Genomic DNA, 20,198 nt, shown 5'->3' with positions numbered 1-20,198 from the left:
ATGGAAGGTTTCCCATCGTTTCTTATGTGATAATGAAAGGATCACCATCCCAAATGGTAAAAGAACTTTCCTTGAAAGAGGAAAAAGATGTGATGAAGTACGGACTTCTTTTCTGTCCTGGGTTTAGATTATACTTCTTCCCCAGGGTAGGTCTAGGCTGCAGCAAGAGATAAGCCTAGCACACAAAATTTAAGGAGTGACCTGGAGGGAGAGTGCCTCCTTAAAGTTTGCATCTTCACCCTCTCCTTTGCCGTACTCTAGTCCAGGCCCTACTCTTCCCCTTGCATGCCCTCAAATGCAGTTTCCTTTCATGGGTTTGGATTTGCAGAGCCAAGTCATGGTTATGAGAACAGCATTAGGAAAAGGCTTGCAGAGCCCTTTCTCCACCCCCAGAAAGGAAGAAATCACATCTGGTCACTATGGTTAAACCAATTTTGTTATGCTGTGTTCAGGCCCACATCTCCCAGCTTTGGTTCATTGCCACTGAGTTCTAAGGGCTCTTGCTAATTACTGGGCGATGACTTCTAAGCAACTGATGCTAAGTTACCTTCACAAGAAACCTGATGGGTCCTTGGAGAAGGGTAATTTGCATTCCACTGGTAGATGTGGTTTTTGGGGTTTTTTTTGGTTTTTTTGTTTTTGTTTTTGTTTTTGAGACAAGTTCTTGCTCTGTCATCTGGGCTACAGTACAGTAGTGTCATCATAACTCACTGTAGCCTCAAACTCCTGGGCTCAATCCACCCATCTGTCTCAGGCTCTGAGTAGCTGGGACTACAGGAATGAGCCACCATACCTGGCTAATTTTTTCTATTCTTTGTAGAGATGGAGGTCTCACCCTTGCTCAGGCTGGTCTTAAACTCCTGGCCTTAAGCGATCCTCTTGTCTTGGCCTCCCAGAGTGCAAGGATTACAGGGGTGAGCCACTGCACCCTGTCTGTGTTTTTACATTGGAGAAATAAATCCTAATCTGTCTCCACAACACATTATGATCATTTGTATAGTAATACAAATGTATAATAATACAAATTATAATGAAAATGTTATATAATAACATAAAGTTCTTTGCTGATCAGATGTTGCTGGACCAAATGAGTCAAGATGAGCTCCTTCAGGACACATGGTGTCTTCTCATCACTCTGTATCTGCGTCCAGGCACCTAACATCACAGACAGTAGGTGCTCAATAAATGTTTGTTTACTGGACATATGAATGAAGAAACACAGGCTTATTAGAAATTAATACCCAGCTTCTTAAGGCCTGGGCCCTTAAGTACCAGACGAAGCAGAGCCAGTAATCTGGCCCAGTGATTTAAATACCAACCACTGCTACTTCCTTCCTGCAGAAGCCAATCATCCTTCTGGCTTTTGCTGATGTGCACTTGTTCTTGTTCTGTTTTGTGAGAGGCTGGTTTTCTACCTTTCACCTTAGCTTTCACTGCTTGACTTGATATTTCACATTCTTCTAGCTCTATTCGCTGCTGGCAGGTCCACTAACGGAACCAACCTTCCAGAAACTCTGACCCGGAGCTTACAGTGATCTTTCTTGTACTGGCTCCTGACCTGCAACTATAAATACTGAATTCTGCCTTGGAATAGTTCAAATGCATCCACCTGCCCTAGTGACTCTCTGGTGAAAGATCTTTTTGACAAATTCAGAAGCCCTCATGCCATCCTTGGCTGCTGCTCTAGTTTGGATGTGTGTCCCCTCCAACCCTCATGTTGAAATTTGGTCTGCAGTGTTGGAGGTGGGGCATAATGGTAGGTGTTTGGGTCATGTGGGTGGATCCCTCTTGAATTGCGTGGTGTCATCCTTTCGTTAATGACTGAGTTCTCGTTTTATTAATTCCCGCGAGAGCTCATTGTTAAAAAGAGCCTGGCACCTCCCTCCCCTCTCTCTCTTGCTTACTCTCTTAGTATGTGATCTCTGTACACACCAACTCTGCTTCACCTTCTGCCATGAGTGGAAGCAGTCGGAAGCCCTCAACCAGAGCAGATGCTGGCGCCATGCTTCCTGTACAGCCTGCAGAACTGTGAGCCAAATAAACCCCTTTTCTTTATAATTACCCATCCCCACGTATTCCTTTATAGCAACACAGAGGGACTAAGACAGCTGCCACCTTGAGATCTCTGCCATCAGCCACACAGGGGCTCCACACAGCAAGCACTGCCCAGCGCCCTGCTGCCATCTCCTGGGGATAGTTGATCCTCTTTTGCGCCTTAGATCTTTGGGCCTGCTTTCCCCGACCAGCTCTAATAAGCCCTTGATATCCTCAACACACTATCAGATATCACAGTGTGAATGGAAAGAATATTGTTTTATTGCAGTGATATGGGCCTCATAGAAAAATGTACAGATACGTAATTAAAATAATGAAGCAAATGACCAGAAAAGGAAGTAGATGGCTGTCTTCTATTGGCATGCAAAGAAGCTGGAGCCAGTTGGATGAAAACTGACCCAAGGTCATTCATCACTATTAGGCATTCCACATGTGAAGATCTCTCATGAATGTTTCCCATATATTTAGCATGTGAAAATCTTTCAAAGTTTAAAATTGGTGTCATCAGCCATAGTGAAATACCCATAGCTTCCTTTTGGTACCAATGCTACAGTTATCTGAGAAAACATACCAAAATATCACCTATTTTCTTTATTGTCAGTATGGAAACCATGACATTTCTTTCTAAGGAAACTGAAAAGTCATTTTATTCAGCTTGATACCAAAGTCAGTTTATAAGTATTAGACATATGGAGTAGTTGAGATAAAACAAAGATATTCATAAAATACATTTACAAAAAGGAGTTCTAATAATTTTCACATATCTAAGTTCTCATAAAAGTCAGCATGGAAGCAGTAGCAGAGGAACAGAGAAGACAGCTGAGCTGACATGACGCAACAGTTAAAGGGAAGGTATGAATTGGCATAGCAAAATAGGAAGTTTGACCATAGAAATGAAGAGATTTAAAAATGTCCAAGTCATTAGAATCAATAATTTTACTTATAAGAATCTATCCTAAAAAAAAAAAACCTAGAAAGCCAAAGATTCCTAAATTAAAAAGTTCATTGTGGCTTTTTATATGATAGCAGTCAATTGAGAACAAACCAAATGCCCAATAATAAGAGAATGGTTAAATAAATTATGATACAGATACACAACACAATAGCAGGTAGTCATTGTAAGCATATTTTAAGATCTACTTAATGACATAAGAAAATATCCAGATTATAATGTCAAATGAAAAAATTAAGAAGGTATATATGCAGTATGATCTAAATCATATTGAAGTAATAATTTCATAGAAAAAAGACAAGATGCAAAAGTATCAAAATGTTAACACCATATCTCTCTGGATGGTGAGATTGTGTATGGTTTTGTATTCCTGTTTGCATGTGGTGGCATGAAAGGTGAGATATGCTCTTTACTACATGCCTTGTTTTACTAGCATCAGCCAAATGATTAATCAGCTAAACACCTAAGGCTTTAGAAATTGTCACCAGTGGAAGATCCAAGAACAAAGGTGCCAAAAAAGAATGTTCCACATATAAGACAGAAATGATCGGAGAGGATGTGTGATCAAACAAAACTTTTTCCCCACACTCTCAGATTGGTTGGTGTAGCAATAGAGCACCACCAGATCAGTGTGGGATTTCCAAGCCCATGTCTGGGGGGTGGGGTGGGGTGGGGAGCACAGGCTGACAGCACATTGCAAGGAAAAGCCCCCTGAGTAGCAGGATGACAACAGAGCAGTGGAGGAGCCATGACTGCAGGGGGTGTCCAGGGCTTGAAGACACTTTATGAAGCCCCCCTATACCTCACGTGGGCAAAGCAGCCAGATTTTCCCATGCTTACAAAAGGGGGTGGCACTTAGCTGAGAGTAGGCCTGTGGTCTAGGAACCCTTTACTCCACAGCTGGAGTAAGGGGACCCCTGATCCGGGGATGCAGGGAGGACCATCTTGCTCTGGACTAGATGGGGACAAGCAGGATATTAGCCCACTGGTGGATCTGCCAGGTAGATGTGCCTGAGAACCAGATGAGACAGGTTACCTGGCAGAAGATGCCAGCACAGGCCCTTGCAGCACAAGGCAAAGGTGGATACCCCTTTGTGCCCTTGACTAAAGGGGCATTTGCATAAGTTACCCCCTTATTTTCAATCTCAGGCTTATTTTTAACCCTACGGGGAGAAACAGGAAGGGCAAACAATCCTAAGTAGGACTACATTTCAACCCAAATGTCTGCAAAATCAGGTTACCTAAAAGTGACTAGAATAAATTTTCATGAAAGAGGTCTCAGATTCGGAAATTCAATTGGGTTGTGGAAAATAAAGTTATATTTTATATACCTGAGCTTATGTCTTATGAAATGCGTACTCACTGAATGTGTTTCATAGTTTTCAAATATTCAATAATAATCATATTTGGTATTTTTAAAGCTCATGCAAAAGAAGAGTGTAGCCTCCACAGAAACTTCAAGAGTCAGGGGCCTGAGTAAAATGGGGAGTAAGGCTGATGGGGGGTTGCCTGTGACTTTGAGGGTCATCCTGCTAGATGGCCAGAGCTTGTGTTGTATCTGTGGGAGTCACGAGCCTCCTCTGGGAGAGAACCTGGGGTCCTGACCACACCTTCTGTGTTCTGTCCCGGAGATTCTGTGTGAGGGATAAGCAGCCAGGAGCGGACGTGAGAATGGCCCTGACAGCCCCTTCTCTGCCCCGTCACCACCCACCCCCTCCTCTGACCTCCACCCCAGCAAATCGGTACTAAGCTTCTCTTTGGAGGGCTCCTTTTTTCTTTAAACCAAGTTTTTTCCTCTGAAGCAATATCAAACAACAGAACAAATCCACCCCCTCACAATGATGACGTCTAAATGTTTGAAGAACGTGTTGGTCTCCATGTCAGGGCTTTCTTGCTCCAGGCCAAACCAAACCAGGTCCTTGTATGATATTTCCCAAGCCCCTGACAATTCTGCCTAACCTCCTTGGAGGTCACACCTGGGATTGTCAAGGGTCACTTAAAACATAGTGCCTGAAGTCAACATGGTGGCCCTGTGTTCTGGCCAGAAAGACATGTCTGCTAACAAAGAGTGGTAAAGGAGCATTTGCATTCTGAGCTGCCCCTGCAGGGTCTCAGCCTGCAGTGCTGGACTCAAAGCCAGAGCTTTGTCCAGTGAGTGCCTGGTGGACCAGGACTCCCCTCTGCTGCACTTATGCACTGGCTGGGGGCACGTGGCTTCTGGTGCCAATCATGTTCAGCCACCCAGGAGACCCAGGTCAGTGCCCGTCTGGGCTGTCACCTGCCATGCCCCGGCAGCAAGGTCTGGAGAAAGGAAGAGGAGCAGGGAACCCTAGGCTGCTCTGCTGACCATATCCCCTCTGGTTCTGTCACAGGAACCCACTTTTTTCACCTCCATTCCCCACTCTAGGCAGATTCTTCTTTTCACCAAGAATCTTATCCAAGATCTTGGCATCTCCCATAGTGCATCTCTACCTTTGCTATATCTGCGGGCCTTGTTCTTTCTGTAGGACTTCTCTTGGAAGAGCTAATCCCCTACCCTCGACATTAGAGTACTTTATCACATTGCTGAATATCCCCCCTTTTCCCTCATATACCCCACAGCATGCTCAAATCACAGTAGAGGATGCTCCCTCTGCTGCCAAACCCACTGCACTCTGGGCTGGCTGTGGCCATCTTGCCCTCCCAGCTGACTTCTCTCTTTGCTGCTGTTACTATGTTCCAAGCAGCCTTTGGAGCATCTCCCCTGCAGCAGCATGGACTTTGGCCGATTTCTTGGGGACTAGTGATGTCCTAACCTGTTTGCTTTTCCAGAGCTGATGTTTGCAGGGGTTTTCTTGGAACCAAAACAGAAGTCATCCCACGTGCTTATGCAATTCTTCTGGCAGGCTCTAGCAGATAAAAAAGCCTTCCACCCCTCCATGGTTATGCCTTTCCCAGGAGAGCACTTGGGTTGGTCCTGAAGTCTCCAGCCATCTGCCTACCTGCCAAGGTCTCTCTGGAGCAGCCATGAGGTCCCTCATCCTGCTCCTTTGTCTCGCTCAGCTCTGGGGCTGCCATTCGGCCGCACATGTCCCAGAGATGACTTATAGACAACTGAGCTGTGATGACCTAGAAACACAGCAAGCAGCCCAGGTAGCTGTGGACTACATCAATAGCCACCTTCTTCATGGATACAAGCACACCTTGAACCAGATTGATCAAGTGAAGGTGTGGCCTCGGGTAAGTGAACCTGCTGTGAATGAGCTGAAAGAACCTGTGTGTGTGGAGTTCGACCTGGTGCCTCAAATGATGAGCATCTCCCAGCACAAATGAAACTGCAAAGAGGTTTCATTGACTTCTCCCCAGGAGTGAAGGATGGGGCAGGTGGAGGGCAAGAGGGGAGAAATTCTGTGCTGAGGTCGTGGGTCACGGGAGGGTGCTGGGTGGGGTGTGGGGTGGAATGCAGGAGAATAAAGGGCTTCGAATGCTAGTTTGCAGATCACAGGTGGAAAGTATGGCTGGCTGAAAAAACTAAGGTCCAAGAGACCAGCTACTAGTTAGTTGCCAAATTACCACTGGCTGAAAATCACTTATGTGTCTTTGCTTCTGCTTCTCCCTGTCAAAGACGGAGAGTGAATGAAACGAGCATTTGGAAGGTGCCTACTTCATGCCAGGCCCTTTCACATGTTATCTCATTCTTCTCTTCCTTTTCCCTGCCTCCTGTCCTGGGGGTAGGTATGTTGTCCTTGTCTTATGCAAGAGGAAACCAAGTCTCTGATAGGTTGTCATTTTTTGCCCAAGGTCATAGTAAGCATTCAGGATGGGATTTGATTATAGACCCAAGTTCTTTCCTCTACACAAGCTTTCTTCCAAAGAGAGTTCCCTACATACCCGAGAGAAGTCTTGGCATGAACAGGATTCACTTCGTTACATGCTAGACAGGAAACCAATGTAGCCTAAAGCCAGTGACAGTGAGGATCAAGCTAGAAAATGTGCCCTGGGGATCAGTGGAGAGATTTGGAGAGTTGAGAAAAAGCCATCTGTCTACTGCTTGTTTTAAAATTAGAACGTGTATCTGATTAAGGGTAATTTGTTCAGCAAACATTTATTACAAGACTTCCTTGGGCAAAAACCAGTGTCAGGTGCTATGGGAGATACTGTGATGAGCCATATAAAATTGCCATTTTTGTGTATTGAAAGCAACCAAATATTGGCAATTTTAATGGTTCAATTTAATACAAAGGTGAAAAAGACACAGTTTATGACCACAAGAGTTTACAATCTAAGAAGGAAGGTAAAGTAAAAGTAAACATCAAGAAGTCTGGGTGGACTGACAAGTGACATTGATCTCACAAAGGGACAAAATATTTGAAGTCAGGATTGCCCCAGATGGATTTTAAGAGTACTATAGCCACATTAATGCACAACGGTGGTTCAGAGGAAACAGTGAGAAATTCAGGGGAAATAAACACACAACGTGCACCTCCAAGGGAAAAGGTAATGAATGGGCATCGTGATTTTCACAAAAGGCGGAGCCTGAGAGGTCCTTTCCTTGAGAAACCAAGGTGTACCTGGCTCCTATTCACTGCAGCGCTGGACATTTTCAGGAAGTTACTTTGGGCATGGCTATACAGACATACGCAGCGCTTCCTCCAGGGCAGGCCGTTCTGAAGCTTCAGGTACCACTGAGTCAGGCAAATTGAGAGGCAAGCAGATGGGCTGACAGACAAAAAGGCATATTTGTGCCTTCTGAATTTCCCAGGCTTTGAAGAAAGAATATGGAAATAGGTGAACAAGAACAACTTTAAGGATTTATACAGGCTTCCCGGTAACTCCTTCGCGTCTACACTAGTGACATACACGGTTTCCTCAGTGTCAGAGGGAGACATGCTCTTCCCTATCATAACCAGCAGGGGGAAGTAGAGAGCAGCATCTTTGCAGCCAGGCATCTACTGTACAATCCAAAAGACAAAGAAAAAGCCAAAGACAAAAATCTTTAGGAAGAAAGAGAAAATGAAAGAAGGAAGGAAAGTAAATAATGAGAGGGAAGGAAGAAAGAAGTAGAGGGAGGAATAGAGAAGATTAACAAATGTTGGTAAGATTACCCTACACCACTTTACTTTTTGCAGCTTGACTGAGAAAAATCCAAAGCTAAATTTTTCAAATCACTAGTTGAAAGGTGAAATTTTAGAAATTAAAAAATAAGCACCAACACTCATTTTTAGTTTCCAAATAGAGCTCAGAGTGAGGATGGCAGCCTCATCAACTTGTCCAAGCCCATGCCCCCTTTTCCCTTGCAAGCACCATTTGGCACTTGCCCAGTCCACAGAGGAAGGACAGAGAAGCCCTGGTGGCTGTCCTGTCCACAGGCCAGTTCAGAGTTAGACACAGTTGCAGACTGACAGTCAGAATGACTTTCCCCTCACCTCGCCAAAACAGGGGTGGGTTCAAGCTCCCTGGGGACTCACACTTTGGCCTACACAACAGGATCAGGGGAATGGACTGCTCACCTCTTCCTTCTGTGTCTCCACAGCGACCCTTTGGAGAGGTATTTGAGCTTGAAATAGACACACTGGAGACCACCTGCCATGTGCTGGATCCCACCCCAGTTGCGAACTGCACCGTGAGGCAGCTGGCGGAGCATGTGAGTGCCCTTCTTAGGATGGCTGTTGGGGGCGCCAGGCCAGTGCCGGGGTGGTTCAGCAAAGAACAGTAGGCGTGTTTTATCCGGTGTGCAGTTTCTAAAATTGCCGTTTGATGCCACCTTCCCTGGGGCTGATTTTTATAAACGCTTAACTTTCTTTCAGTAGCCTTCCCTGAAAGCAGAGGGTGTAATGTTTCAGTATCACCCAGTGAACGTGATTTTGTGAGGATCGCCTTTGACAAACATGCCTGGAAGGCACCCCTTCCCGAGTGAACAGTGGAAGGCCAGCTCTTCCTGGACACTCACGGGGGGTTATTTCTCCAGGCTGTGGAAGGAGACTGTGACGTGCGGCTACTGAGGCAAGACGGCCAGTTTTCCGTGACGTTTGCAAAATGTGATTCCAGTCCAGGTAGAGATGACTACTCTTCTGATCACTGTTGCTTTGTGGGGGGGCGAGGAGAGGTCGTTCTAGCCACTTAGTTGGTGAGAAAAAGGAGAAGCCAAATGTCCTAGGTTCTGGGATTTCAAAACTTTTTAAAAGGAGCTGTTTATTGGCTGCGAAAATTGCCCCTTGATGACAGGAGCTCCTGTCAGCATGATGCGAGCTACTTTCAGCATGCGAGCTAATAGCAGCAGGACGCGAGCTACTTAAGGCTTAGTAAGGGGCAGCGCGCTCCGGCCCTTCCTAGAGCCACGGACGTCAGTGCCCGGTCCGGGTTCTCCCCCCTGTGCAGACTCGGCGGAGGACGTGCGCAAGGTGTGCCCCGACTGCCCCCTGCTGGCCCCGCTCAACGACAGCCGCGTGGTGCACGCCGTGGAGGCCGCCCTGGCCGCCTTCAACGCGCAGAACAACGGCTCCTATTTCCAGCTGGTGGAGATTTCCCGGGCTCAACTCGTGGTAAGGACTGAGAGTCTCGCTCTCACTTTGGGCACTTTGCACGCACTTCGGGAATGTACCGTAGCGTCTGCGGTGCGGCAGCAGTGAGGGAAAACCAGGCGCCGTGTGGGCGACGAGCAGGCAAGGAGGGTGTTGGTTGGAAAGGAGACAAAAGCGTCCTGGGGGCATGAGAACCCTGAGTATCGTGAGGACCCCAAAGCATCTCCCGGCTGCTGAGCCATTCTAACTTGTGGCAGCCAGACGCTGCAGGTAGGCACAGCCCCACTCCCTCAGTTCTGGTTAAAAGCAGAGCGCCCAGGGCCAGAGAGGGGAGGTTCCCACGTTATCCAGAAGCACTCGCTGTGAATCCACTGGTCTCCACACATCTCTCACCCACCACCGCCGGACGCCTGCATCAGTCTCCTAATGAATACTGATAAAGGCATGAGCCTATTCATACGACAGGCTTATAGTGGCAGGATCCTAAAATGCCTTTTGAGTCGCTGGAGAAAACATCTAATGTACTGTGGGTGCTTTAGCACATTTGAAGGCGACAGAATTCTAATGTTTAAGAAAACCCCTATTCTGGATATCAGCTATGGCATACTTGGAAATACATTAGTATATGTGGTCATTCTGTTCATCAGAATATGTAATTCTTAGGACATCCCCATCCCAGACTAGACCAGGTAACAGATATTTTATTATTTTAAGTGTCCATATGGTCCAAGTACCATAAGAAAGAAAAGCACTAGCAATGTCTTCCATACTTTCATCGAAATGTTTTTATTTGATCCTGCTCTATGAAATAGACAGAAAAGGTATTTATTAATCTCTTCTCTTTTCCACCCTGTCTTGGAGTAGCCAGAACTTTGGGTCTCAAAGTGCAGCCCCAAGACTTAGGGGGAGGCAGTGTTCCCATGCACGCCAGTCTAAGGCTGGCTTTCTGATTTCCTATTTCCTATGTGAAAACTCACGCGCACCCTAAGTGATGGATGGGCAATGGATATCTGCTCCTCCTCCAGGGAAGACCCAACCCCTACTTCGGTAGTACAAGTATGTCAGACCATCATCCTACAATAACTGCCCTGTGTAGGCCATTCGGGGGCATGTGTCCTGGGCCCCACAATGTGGTCTATGTGAATAGTGCTCACTGAAGTTGTGCCACGCTGTGACCCTGCCACTTTCTGCCAGCCTCTCTTTCTCTGCCCTTTTCATTCTAAGTTGTGTTGCCTCAAGAACATTTTCATTTATTCTTATCAGCCTCTCCCAGTTTCTACCCGTGTGGAGTTTGCAGTGGCTGCCACTGACTGTGTTGCTATACAGGTCACAGACGCAGCCAAATGCAACATGCTGCCAGAAAAGGTAAGTGGGCCGGGACCTCAGGTTGTTGCCACCCAGGCAAAGCTGGCTATTGAACAAAACATCCTTGTGTAGTTTGTATCTTGGGACTGCAGAAAGACAGTAAGAGTGCAAAATGCCATTTCCTGGGGGGCTGTGTCATGCCAGGCCTTCCTTTGGGGTGTCACCTCCCCTCTTCAGAGCTGACACCAAATCGTCTCACCTACTGGAAGCACATGGAGGACAAGAGCCCATCTCCTCATGAAACCGAGTCATGCCCAGCCTCTGGGAGTGTGAAGTGTAAATTTTCTAGATATACCTCTGATATGAAAACTTTCAAGTCCTTGAGTAATGTCCATTTCTAGGAATTTAGCTTAAAGAAATCATCAGAGATGTTTGACTGAAATATATCTGATAAAGATGAATGATCATACATATAAAGTGACCAAAAATAAAAAATATCTGAGTGTCCAACAGGAGGGCTTACAAATAATATATGGTATATCAGTAAATAGAAAATTATGCAGACACTAAAAATTATGTTTTCAAAGAAAATGCTATTATATCATAGTAAGTGAAAAACACAGGATACAACATGGTTTGGTCACAATGATCTCAATTTTTAAATTATATTTAATAGTGCTGAAAAATAGGAAAGAAGTACATCAATGTTAAAAATAGTTCTCTTTAAATCACCATCATTTCTGGGATAGTGGGTGATCTATCTCATTCTCAAAATACTTCATGTTTTCTATATTATCTGTAGAATTATATGTATATATTTGCTATAAGCGGAAACTATAATGTTTAAGAGAGTTTTTTTAAAAAGGAATTAAGAATTTAAGTGAGGTTTTTTTGTTTTGTTTTGTTTTGGTTTTTTTGCCTTGAGGTATTATAATATCAATGAAACTGGGGGAGAAATCCATTTTAAAAATCAACTAAAATAGGCCGGGCGCAGTGGCTCACGCCTGTAATCCTAGCTCTCTGGGAGGCCGAGGTGGGCGGATTGCTCGAGGTCAGGAGTTCGAAACCAGCCTGAGCAAGAGGAGACCCCGTCTCTACTATAAATAGAAAGAAATTAATTGGCCAACTAATATATATACAAAAAATTAGCCGGGCATGGTGGCAAATGCCTGTAGTCCCAGCTACTTGGGAGGCCGAGGCAGGAGGATTGCTTGAGCCAGGAGTTTGAGGTTGCTGTGAGCTAGGCTGACGCCACGGCACTCACTCTAGCCTGGGCAACAAAGCGAGACTCTGTCTCAAAAAAAAAAAAAAATCAACTAAAATAGCTCCTCTCTTTCTGTGGGCAGCAATACGGCTTCTGTAAGGCAACAGTCACTGAGAATCTTGGTCAGGAAGAGGTTGCAGTGACCTGCACAGTGTTCCAAAGACAGGTAACAGCTTTATGAATATTCTTTTCTGCACCTTCAGAATACAATGACACTTTAACATCCATGCAGTGCGTTAGTAATTATAGGACATTTGCTGTCCTGTCCTTCTGAACCTCACAATGTAAAATAATACTGGCGTATGTGGAATCATCAACTAATGGAAGGCTATTTCAGCTACGCCTTCCTCTCCCGTGAACTGGTGACTAGAGGCCAGAATCATCCTACTGTGTCATTGAGAAGGCCACCTTTTTATTTGTGGGAGGTTGGAGTAGTTTTCTGAGCTGCAGAGGTGGCCAGATCTGCTCGGCAGCTCCCAGTGGCTGCAGCTGAAGATGACAAAGAGGGTGGCACTGCTGGTGAAGGTTCACCATAGGCAGGATACTTTCACTCATGGGACATGCGTGTGTGAGTCCACCACCACCAAGATAATCCTGGTGAGATGGGGGCCACCACAAGCCATTCATCCTCCATAACCCTGATGGCAATCTTTTGTACCTAGGTAGTTTTTTTTTGTTGTTGTTGTTGCCAGATTCATTCAAATAAAAATTGGCAATGTGAGGAAATTGGGTGGGATTGCCACCCAGACCCATGGGTGGCCTTGACTGGGAGGAGGAAGCAAACTAACATACAGAAATGATACTCTCTCCAGCCCGTGGTCCCGCAGCCCCAGCCAGATGGCCTTGTCTCCATAGCTTCCACCTCTGCTCCAGTGGACCCACCTGCATCTGCGTCCCCTCCAGCCAGCCCGCCTGCAGCTCCCATGGTGGTAGGACCCATGGTAGTGGCTGCTCACCCAAGACCCCCATCGCACCGGGCTCACTATGACCTGCGCCACGCCTTCTCAGGTGTAGCTTCGGTGGAGTCGGCCTCCGGAGAAACGTTCCACCTGGGCACATCACCCCCAGTGGCAAAGCCTGGTATGGTTGCTGCTGCAGTGCTCCCCTCATGCCCAGGGAGGATCAGATACTTCAAGGTCTAGGCTAGACACGGCAGAGATGAGAAGGTTTGGCAACATAGCCACTGTTTTATCTGAGCCTTGGCATGGGTAGGGGGCCTTGTCTGCTGTCAAGCAAGTGCCGCATGTGGCCCAGATAAATAGCAAGTCTCAAATCCCAGCTTTTCTTCTTTCCTCAGAGGACAGAAGCAGAGGGGGTGATGGTGTTGTCTGACGGAGGGCACAAGGCCAACAACTTGATTGTCATGGCTTTGAGAAGCCACCGTCATTGTGTTCTCTGCTTTCTGGATGACCTCACAAAAACAACTGAAACTGTGACTTTGAGAGGTGCTCTTGTTAAGCTTGTATCTGCCTGTTAATAAAAGTGCCTGAAGGACCTTCCTTAATAAAGAAAGTTCTAAGCTGAAATCTGGTCATGATTATTGCCTTTATCCAAGTTCTACTGACATGCCTAGTCCGTTGTCCCTACTTAATCAAAATTAAAGTGAAAGCAGAAACAAAAGAGAACAAAAATCTGCTCTATTGCTGTATACAGAGAAAAAGTGAGACTAGGATCTGCTCACAACCCGTAGGAATGACTATTTCCTTTTGAGAAATAATTCTTTTCATTTTATAAGAGAAAGAAAATATTGTTAGCATAAGAGGGCCAAAAGCCTAAATGTTGTACAGACAAACCAACGATTGTTTTTCCCCCATACACAGGTAAGGGGGGATTGGTAATTAACACAGGATCCTTGCTTTAATATATAGCTGATTGTTATTTATGTTTAAAATACCTGTTGAGTGTCCTATATACACTTCATTGTATGATGCAGGATTGGTCTTTCTAGCCAAACTATTTTAAGGAGCTTTAAGTTAAAGCTCTGGTTTATAGAACAACTAGAGATGGGATACCTGGACAGGTGAATCCAGAGGACTTTTGTAAATCCACTATCCAAGAGATCAGATAGCATATGGGAATTATAGAATGGTGGCTAGACAATTTCGAGTTTTGTCTATCAATATTAAGATGTTCTGACCAACTTCAGTGATGGGCCCTGCCAGATGGAATTTTAGAGGGATGGGACTAATAGCCAGTTGAATGGCTTCACTCAAATCAAGGAGACTGTCTCAAGTGTTCACAGTCACCTTATTACTCATGCCTAGAGGTTTTGCTGATATTCCAGTAACCAAAGGAATTGCCAGGAAGGTAAGAAAACCGTGAGGTGTCATGGAATCCAGAGAAGGTGTGGGCAGCAGTGTTAAATGCTGTGGAAAGAGCAATGAGGATAAAGGCTGAGAACAGAGCGTTGTTCTAGCTGACTGACTTGGAGGGGTGGTGACCACTGGCAGATGTGGTTGCACTGGAAGGGACATCCTGGCTGTTGAGGGTTGACGGGTGCGTGAGGAGGAAATGGAAGGGCACATGTATTCCCCTCTTTCAAGTAGTTTGATGGTGATGGATAGAAGAGATGGGATGCAATCAGAAAGGATGACTAAGTGGAGGAAAGTTTTCTTTTTCAGGGAGAAAGATGATGGGCAGGCTGCCGAGGGACATATTTAGTGCATAGCTAGAAATGGCATTCTAGTCCTTCCTTGAGGCAACTTGCAAGAGGACCCTGAAAAGGCCTCTTTACCCCAGCACGGAAAGAGATTCATCCATTTTACAGCTTTGCTACATTTGAGAAAACGCATGGAATATTAGTATTTTCAATTATCACACTTTGCCATGGCACATGGCAGACACCCAACCCAAATTAGCTTAAGAAAAAAGGGAAATGTTATTATCTTGTGTACTGAAAATTCAAATGGATGAGTCTTACCTAAGACACAGCTGGATCTGGGGGTTCAAAAGATGTCATCAGGTCTCCCCTTCCCTACCCCGCTCTCTCTCCCTCCTTATCCCTCTGCACTGCCTGCCTCCGACTTTATTCCTGGCAAGGATGGGCCCTGGCAGCCTCATGCCTACATCAGCATTGGTGCCCACGTCTGAAAGAAGAGAAGAGGCCCAACCAAGTAGAGCTGAGGGAGGAGCAATCCAGGCCAGGAGAATAGCAGGAACAAAGCCCCTGCAGAAGGAAATAGGTTGACGAGGCCAAGGATGAGAGGGGAAGCTGCCCTGAAGAGAGTAAAATAAGAGAAGGAGAAGAGTTGGAGAAGGTCAGGCTGTAGAAGTAGACTGGCTGGATGATGAATGGCCCTGGGGTGCAATGGGAAGCCACTGAAGGTTTTAATCAGGGCAGTGACATGGTCTGATTTACACTGAAAGATCACTCAGGCTCTATGGTTCTCAACCTGGGGAGAGGATGAGGTGTGATGGAGCAGAACCACCATCCCCCTCATGGGGACATTCATTTGGAAGAAAGGAAGGCATTTACTTGGGATACTACTGGCATCTAGTAGACAGAGGCTAGGGTTGGTAAACATTCTGAAATGGACGGGACAGCTGAACAATGAAGTCCCAACAAGGAACAATGATTAATCAGTGTTTAATGATTAATCAAGTATCAGTAGCACTCATGTTGTTGCTGTAGAGAAAATGGGTTATAGCTGGGCAAGAGTAGCCACAGAATAGGAAGTGATTCGAGCTTTCTATGGAAAAGATTAATGTGCCTTAGTCTAGGGTGGTGGACAGTGGACATGATAAAAAGAGGATATAATTTGGAGGTAGAACTTCCAGGACCTGCTGAAGGATTTGATGTGGGAGTGAGAATGAAGGATGATGACTCTTGGATCCATGGCTTTGTCAACTGGGTAGATAGTGAGGCCATTTACTGAGGCAGCAAGTAATGGCTCATGTAATTTGAGTTACCTCAAATTCCCTCCTCTCCAACTTAAAACTTGTGTAGTTGATTTTGTTTTGTGTCTGGCTAATCCATACCTTGATCTCATGCTTCTCAAGGAAGCTGTGAAGTCAGACAGACCTGCAAAACCTGAGCCTAGCTGGTTCACCTTTCACTTCTTCCTGCCCTCTTTATACAACCAGGGGTATACAATAGCCTAACATAGGGATGTCAGGAGGATTAAGTGAGATACTACAAACATATGCATGGAACCTGCTGGACACATTCTAGGTCCTCAGGAAGTGCCTTCCATCTCTGCTTCCTCTGCCCATCCTCTGACTTTGGTGGCTTCAGAAGATTATGTTCTTGACCTTCTTTTAAATATGTGCTTTCCTTGGCAAGTTTGTTCTCTCTTATGATTTAAACTATCAATCTTACCCAAATAACTTCCAACTTAATGGCTTCCAATTAGACCTCATTTTCAAATGTCTCCAGGATTTCTTATTACTGAAAGTTCAGTACCTGTCCCTGAGGCTGAATGAAGAATGAGGATAAATTGTTTGAGGAAAAGGAAAGAGAAGTTTATTAATTTGCTGGCAAATGAGGAGGATGTCAGATTCTTGTCTTAAAGAACCATCATCCCCCCTTCAAGCAGAAATACAGGGATCTTAAAGGGGGTTTCCAGCATCAGGCTGTTGTCGTTTAACTATAGTTGGTTTTAGTTGACCTGATCTCCAGTGAAGACAATCTCATGACCTTTGTCCCAATAATCCTGTTGAGCCATCACCTGTGGTTTAAGATACAAGAAAACAGAGAACAAAGAACATTTTTTCTGCACCTTTGACTACTGGTTTCAGGCAGGAATGCAGGTCTTAATTCCTCTAAAACGGTGAGGGGTTTTAAAGAGACAACTTATAAAACATTTTGCCTTTTTGTATATCCTTACTTCTGTTACCTATTCCCCACTGCCAATTTTATTGTTCCATATCTATGGGAGGAGGGGTGATGTAGTCACCAAGCTACTTCCTGCTGAATTGGGGCAATGTTTTAGATAGAAGGTTTGTACTTATTGATGCCATTGCTCTTTTTGGTTTGTCAAATCTTTGGCAGTAGATTTACAAAAAATTAAAGAATGCTGCAGATTACCAGGTGAAAAGGGGCATAAGCAGCAACTACAACCATGAGGATTGACAGAGTGAAATGGCAGACTCCACATGGTATCTAAGACCCCAGTAGGACTGTGTGTCCTTGCTGTCACCTTGTACGTAACGTCTAACACGGGGCTGCATAAGAAAAAAACATGGGACCTCTGAGTACAGAATGATTAGTCGTACCCCGTAGCTGACCTGAGAGACCAGCTTCTGAAAGTTCAGAATGTAGGAAGGTGTATTAGTGAAATTATACACAGGAATACTTGCACCAAAAAAGGTTTGGGATGACAAACCCAGCAGCAAGACAGACTAGCAGAAGAGACGATAGTTTGGGAAATCCTCACTAAAGTATTTTCCCTCCATTCTGTAGACAGAATAAATAACCAAAGAAAGGTTAGCAAAAGTATCAATGTTTTCATTTTTCCTGCTTCTTAAACAGCCACTTTAGATTGTCTTAAGGCTGGCCTATCCACTGGTGGGCATGTGACTTCTTCCATGGGACACCTCTTTACTCTGGTATGATGGAGCCAAGGTTTTACTCCTGACAGTCTCAACACAGTTTGAGCTGTTAGAAGTACTTCATAGGGTCCCTTCCACTTCTCTGCCAGTTGTTGTCCAGGTCCTTATTCTTTCCAGGTTTTAATAAACATCTGGCCTCCTGGTTTAAAGTGGTGGAGGGGTGTTTTCAACTGGGGTGGAGACCTGAAAGAGGCAAACTCATGCATAGTGGTTAGTATTTGATTTATTTGTTTGATACATTGCTTTTCTCTGTTTTCTTCACTTATGGTTAGGTTGCCATACTTACCTCCGGATGCTAGGAAGGGTCTCCCATAAACTATTTCATAGGGGCTTATCTTGAGCCTGCTTCTAGGGACTACCCTTATCCAGAGGAGGGCAAGCGGCAACACCTTATCCCACTTTAGATGGATTTCCTACATTAATTTTGCTATAGTTTTCTTTAAAGTGTGATTCATTTTCTGTCTTCCCTGTAGATTGAGATCTCCAGGATGCATGCAATTTCCATTCTAGATATAGGGCTTTACTTACTTACTGAGTTACCTCCTATATAAAGGAGGGTCCGTTGCCACTCTGTACAGAGGAAGGAAGCCCAGACCTTGGAATGAGTTACTTTAGAAGGATTCCTTTAGAAGGAGTGTCCTTTAGACACTCTCTCCATCTGGGTAGGATAAGCCTCTACCATGCCTGAAAAGGTATCTACTAATGTAAACAAGTATTTGAAGTTGCCAGTCATTTTGGCATCTGAGTGAAATAAATTTGCCAATCATTGAAGGGGTGGGTCCCTACATGTTGGGTTCCCTTTGCAGCAGGAGGCTTTTCAGTTTCTGGATTGTTTCAAGCACATACAGAACAGCTCTGAGTTATTTGTTGGATAGTTTGTTGCAAAAGGGGTCCTTTTAAATGAGGTCCCACAAAATCTATTAAGGCATCACACCCATAATGTGGGATTCTTGTAGGTGCCTCATAAGGGGTCAAACCAAGTCTTCAGGTAGAAGAATGAACCCATGAGAATTTTGTCTCCACTTAGCTGTGTCATACCAAGTGTCAAAGCCTCAGTCTTTAGCCCTTTTTCATCCTTATTATTGTAATGGGGTTTTTATTAATCTAAATCTAGCTGGGGTATCAAGGCCCCAAGGAACAGATAGCCTTTAGGTGGCCTTCTTAGCAACACTCTCAGTGGCCTGATTTCTCTTTGCAACATAAGCGTCTCCCATTTTTGGTGAGTAGGACAATAAATGATGGCCACCTGCTTGGGCTCAGCCACAGCCTGTATCAGGGCCATTATTTCAGTGTCATATTTAATATACTTATTCCCTGCTGTCAGGAGCCCCCTTTACTTCCAAATGGCACCATGAGCATGCACAACCATCAAATCATGTTTAGAGTCTGTATAAATGTTCACCTTTTTTCCTCTGGATAACTGAAAGGCTCTGGTTAAAGCAATCAGCTCAGCTTTCTGGACTGCAGTCCCAGGCGGTGGTGCCATTACTTCCAGTACCTGTTGTTCCATGACCGCTACATATCTAGCCCTTAACTGTCCATTGTCCATAAAGCTGCTCCCATTGGTGAAAAGATCCCAATCTGGCTTGGGCATCAGCTTACCTGACAGATGCATCCTGCTGGAATAGACAGCCTCCAGAATCTCTAAATAGTCATGCTCTAAAGGCTCGTTCTCTTTAGCTGGTAACAGGGTGGCAAGATTGAGATTAGACACAGTCTTTAATTTAATGTTTGGATTATCCAAAAGGATGACCTGGTATTTTCCCAGCCTTCCCGCAGTCAGCCAATAACCCCCTTTCTATTCTAATAAAGTCATAACCTAGTGGGGGGCATATACTACAATAGGTTTCCTAAGGTGAATTTTTTTGACCTCTTGTAACAAGTCACAAGTAGCTGCTGCTGCCAGAGGCAAGGAGGCCATCCTCTCGTAGCATTGGCCAGTTGCTTTGACAAGTATGCCACTGGCCCTGGGATGTCTCCCAACAACTGTACTAACACTCCAAGCTTATTCCTTGTTTCACATGAATGTATAATTTAAATTCTTTCTGCAAGTCAGGCAACCCCAAAGCAAAGGCAGTCATAAGACTCTGCTTCAGTCTTTCAAAGGCATCTTGATAGTCTGTGGTCCAGATCAGGGGATCCACATCTGGTCCTTTAAGGGTCTTATACAAGGGCTTTGGTATTAGTCCAAAGTTTGGGATCCAGATGTGACAGAACCCTGCCATTCCTAGGAACCCACATAGTTGTCTTTTATTTTGGGGCAGCAAGATTCAAGATGACTTGCTTCTGCTCTGACATTAGGCTGCGGGTTTCCATGCTAATTTGGAATCCCAAATAAGTAACCTACTGTTTGCAAATCTGTGCCATTTTGGATGATACTTTAGAGCCACATGAAGCCAGATGATTTAGCACAATCACTGTATTTGTAAGACAATGATCATAATCAGGGCTGGCTATAAGTAAATCATTCACATATTGTAACAAAATCCCTTGGTCCAATTGCAGGTTCTACAAGTCCCTTGCTAAGCTCTCACTAAACAGAGTAGGGGAGTTTTTAAACCCCTAGAGCAAC

The 20,198-nt window shown here is 45.0% G+C and overlaps 1 protein-coding gene across 1 annotated transcript; it reads left to right on the top strand.

The window, feature by feature from the left end:
* Nucleotides 1-1,920: 1,920 nt before the first annotated feature.
* Nucleotides 1,921-13,602, top strand: AHSG (alpha 2-HS glycoprotein). The gene is made up of 8 exons (XM_012789653.3): nucleotides 1,921-2,028; nucleotides 5,945-6,226; nucleotides 8,520-8,630; nucleotides 8,955-9,039; nucleotides 9,365-9,528; nucleotides 10,771-10,872; nucleotides 12,159-12,242; nucleotides 12,889-13,602. Exons 2-8 carry the CDS (start codon nucleotides 6,014-6,016, stop codon nucleotides 13,216-13,218), a joined length of 1,089 nt encoding a protein of 362 aa, XP_012645107.1. The 5' UTR covers nucleotides 1,921-2,028; nucleotides 5,945-6,013; the 3' UTR covers nucleotides 13,219-13,602.
* The last annotated feature ends 6,596 nt before the right edge of the window (nucleotides 13,603-20,198 follow it).

This window comes from Microcebus murinus, chromosome 1 (assembly GCF_040939455.1).
Source record: "Microcebus murinus isolate Inina chromosome 1, M.murinus_Inina_mat1.0, whole genome shotgun sequence".
Taxonomy (NCBI): Eukaryota; Metazoa; Chordata; class Mammalia; order Primates; family Cheirogaleidae; genus Microcebus; species Microcebus murinus.
This window is presented reverse-complemented; position numbering and strand designations above follow the sequence as displayed.

What these genes read in the sequence shown, in the direction of transcription:
- AHSG (XM_012789653.3), top strand. Translation starts at nt 6,014, where the DNA reads ATGAGGTCCCTCATCCTGCTCCTTTGTCTCGCTCAGCTCTGGGGCTGC. An exon ending in AAAATGTGATTCCAGTCCAG is followed by an intron (nt 9,040 to 9,364) that starts GTAGAGATGACT and finishes CCCCCTGTGCAG; the next exon opens with ACTCGGCGGAGGACGTGCGC. An exon ending in TTTCCCGGGCTCAACTCGTG is followed by an intron (nt 9,529 to 10,770) that starts GTAAGGACTGAG and finishes TATTCTTATCAG; the next exon opens with CCTCTCCCAGTTTCTACCCG.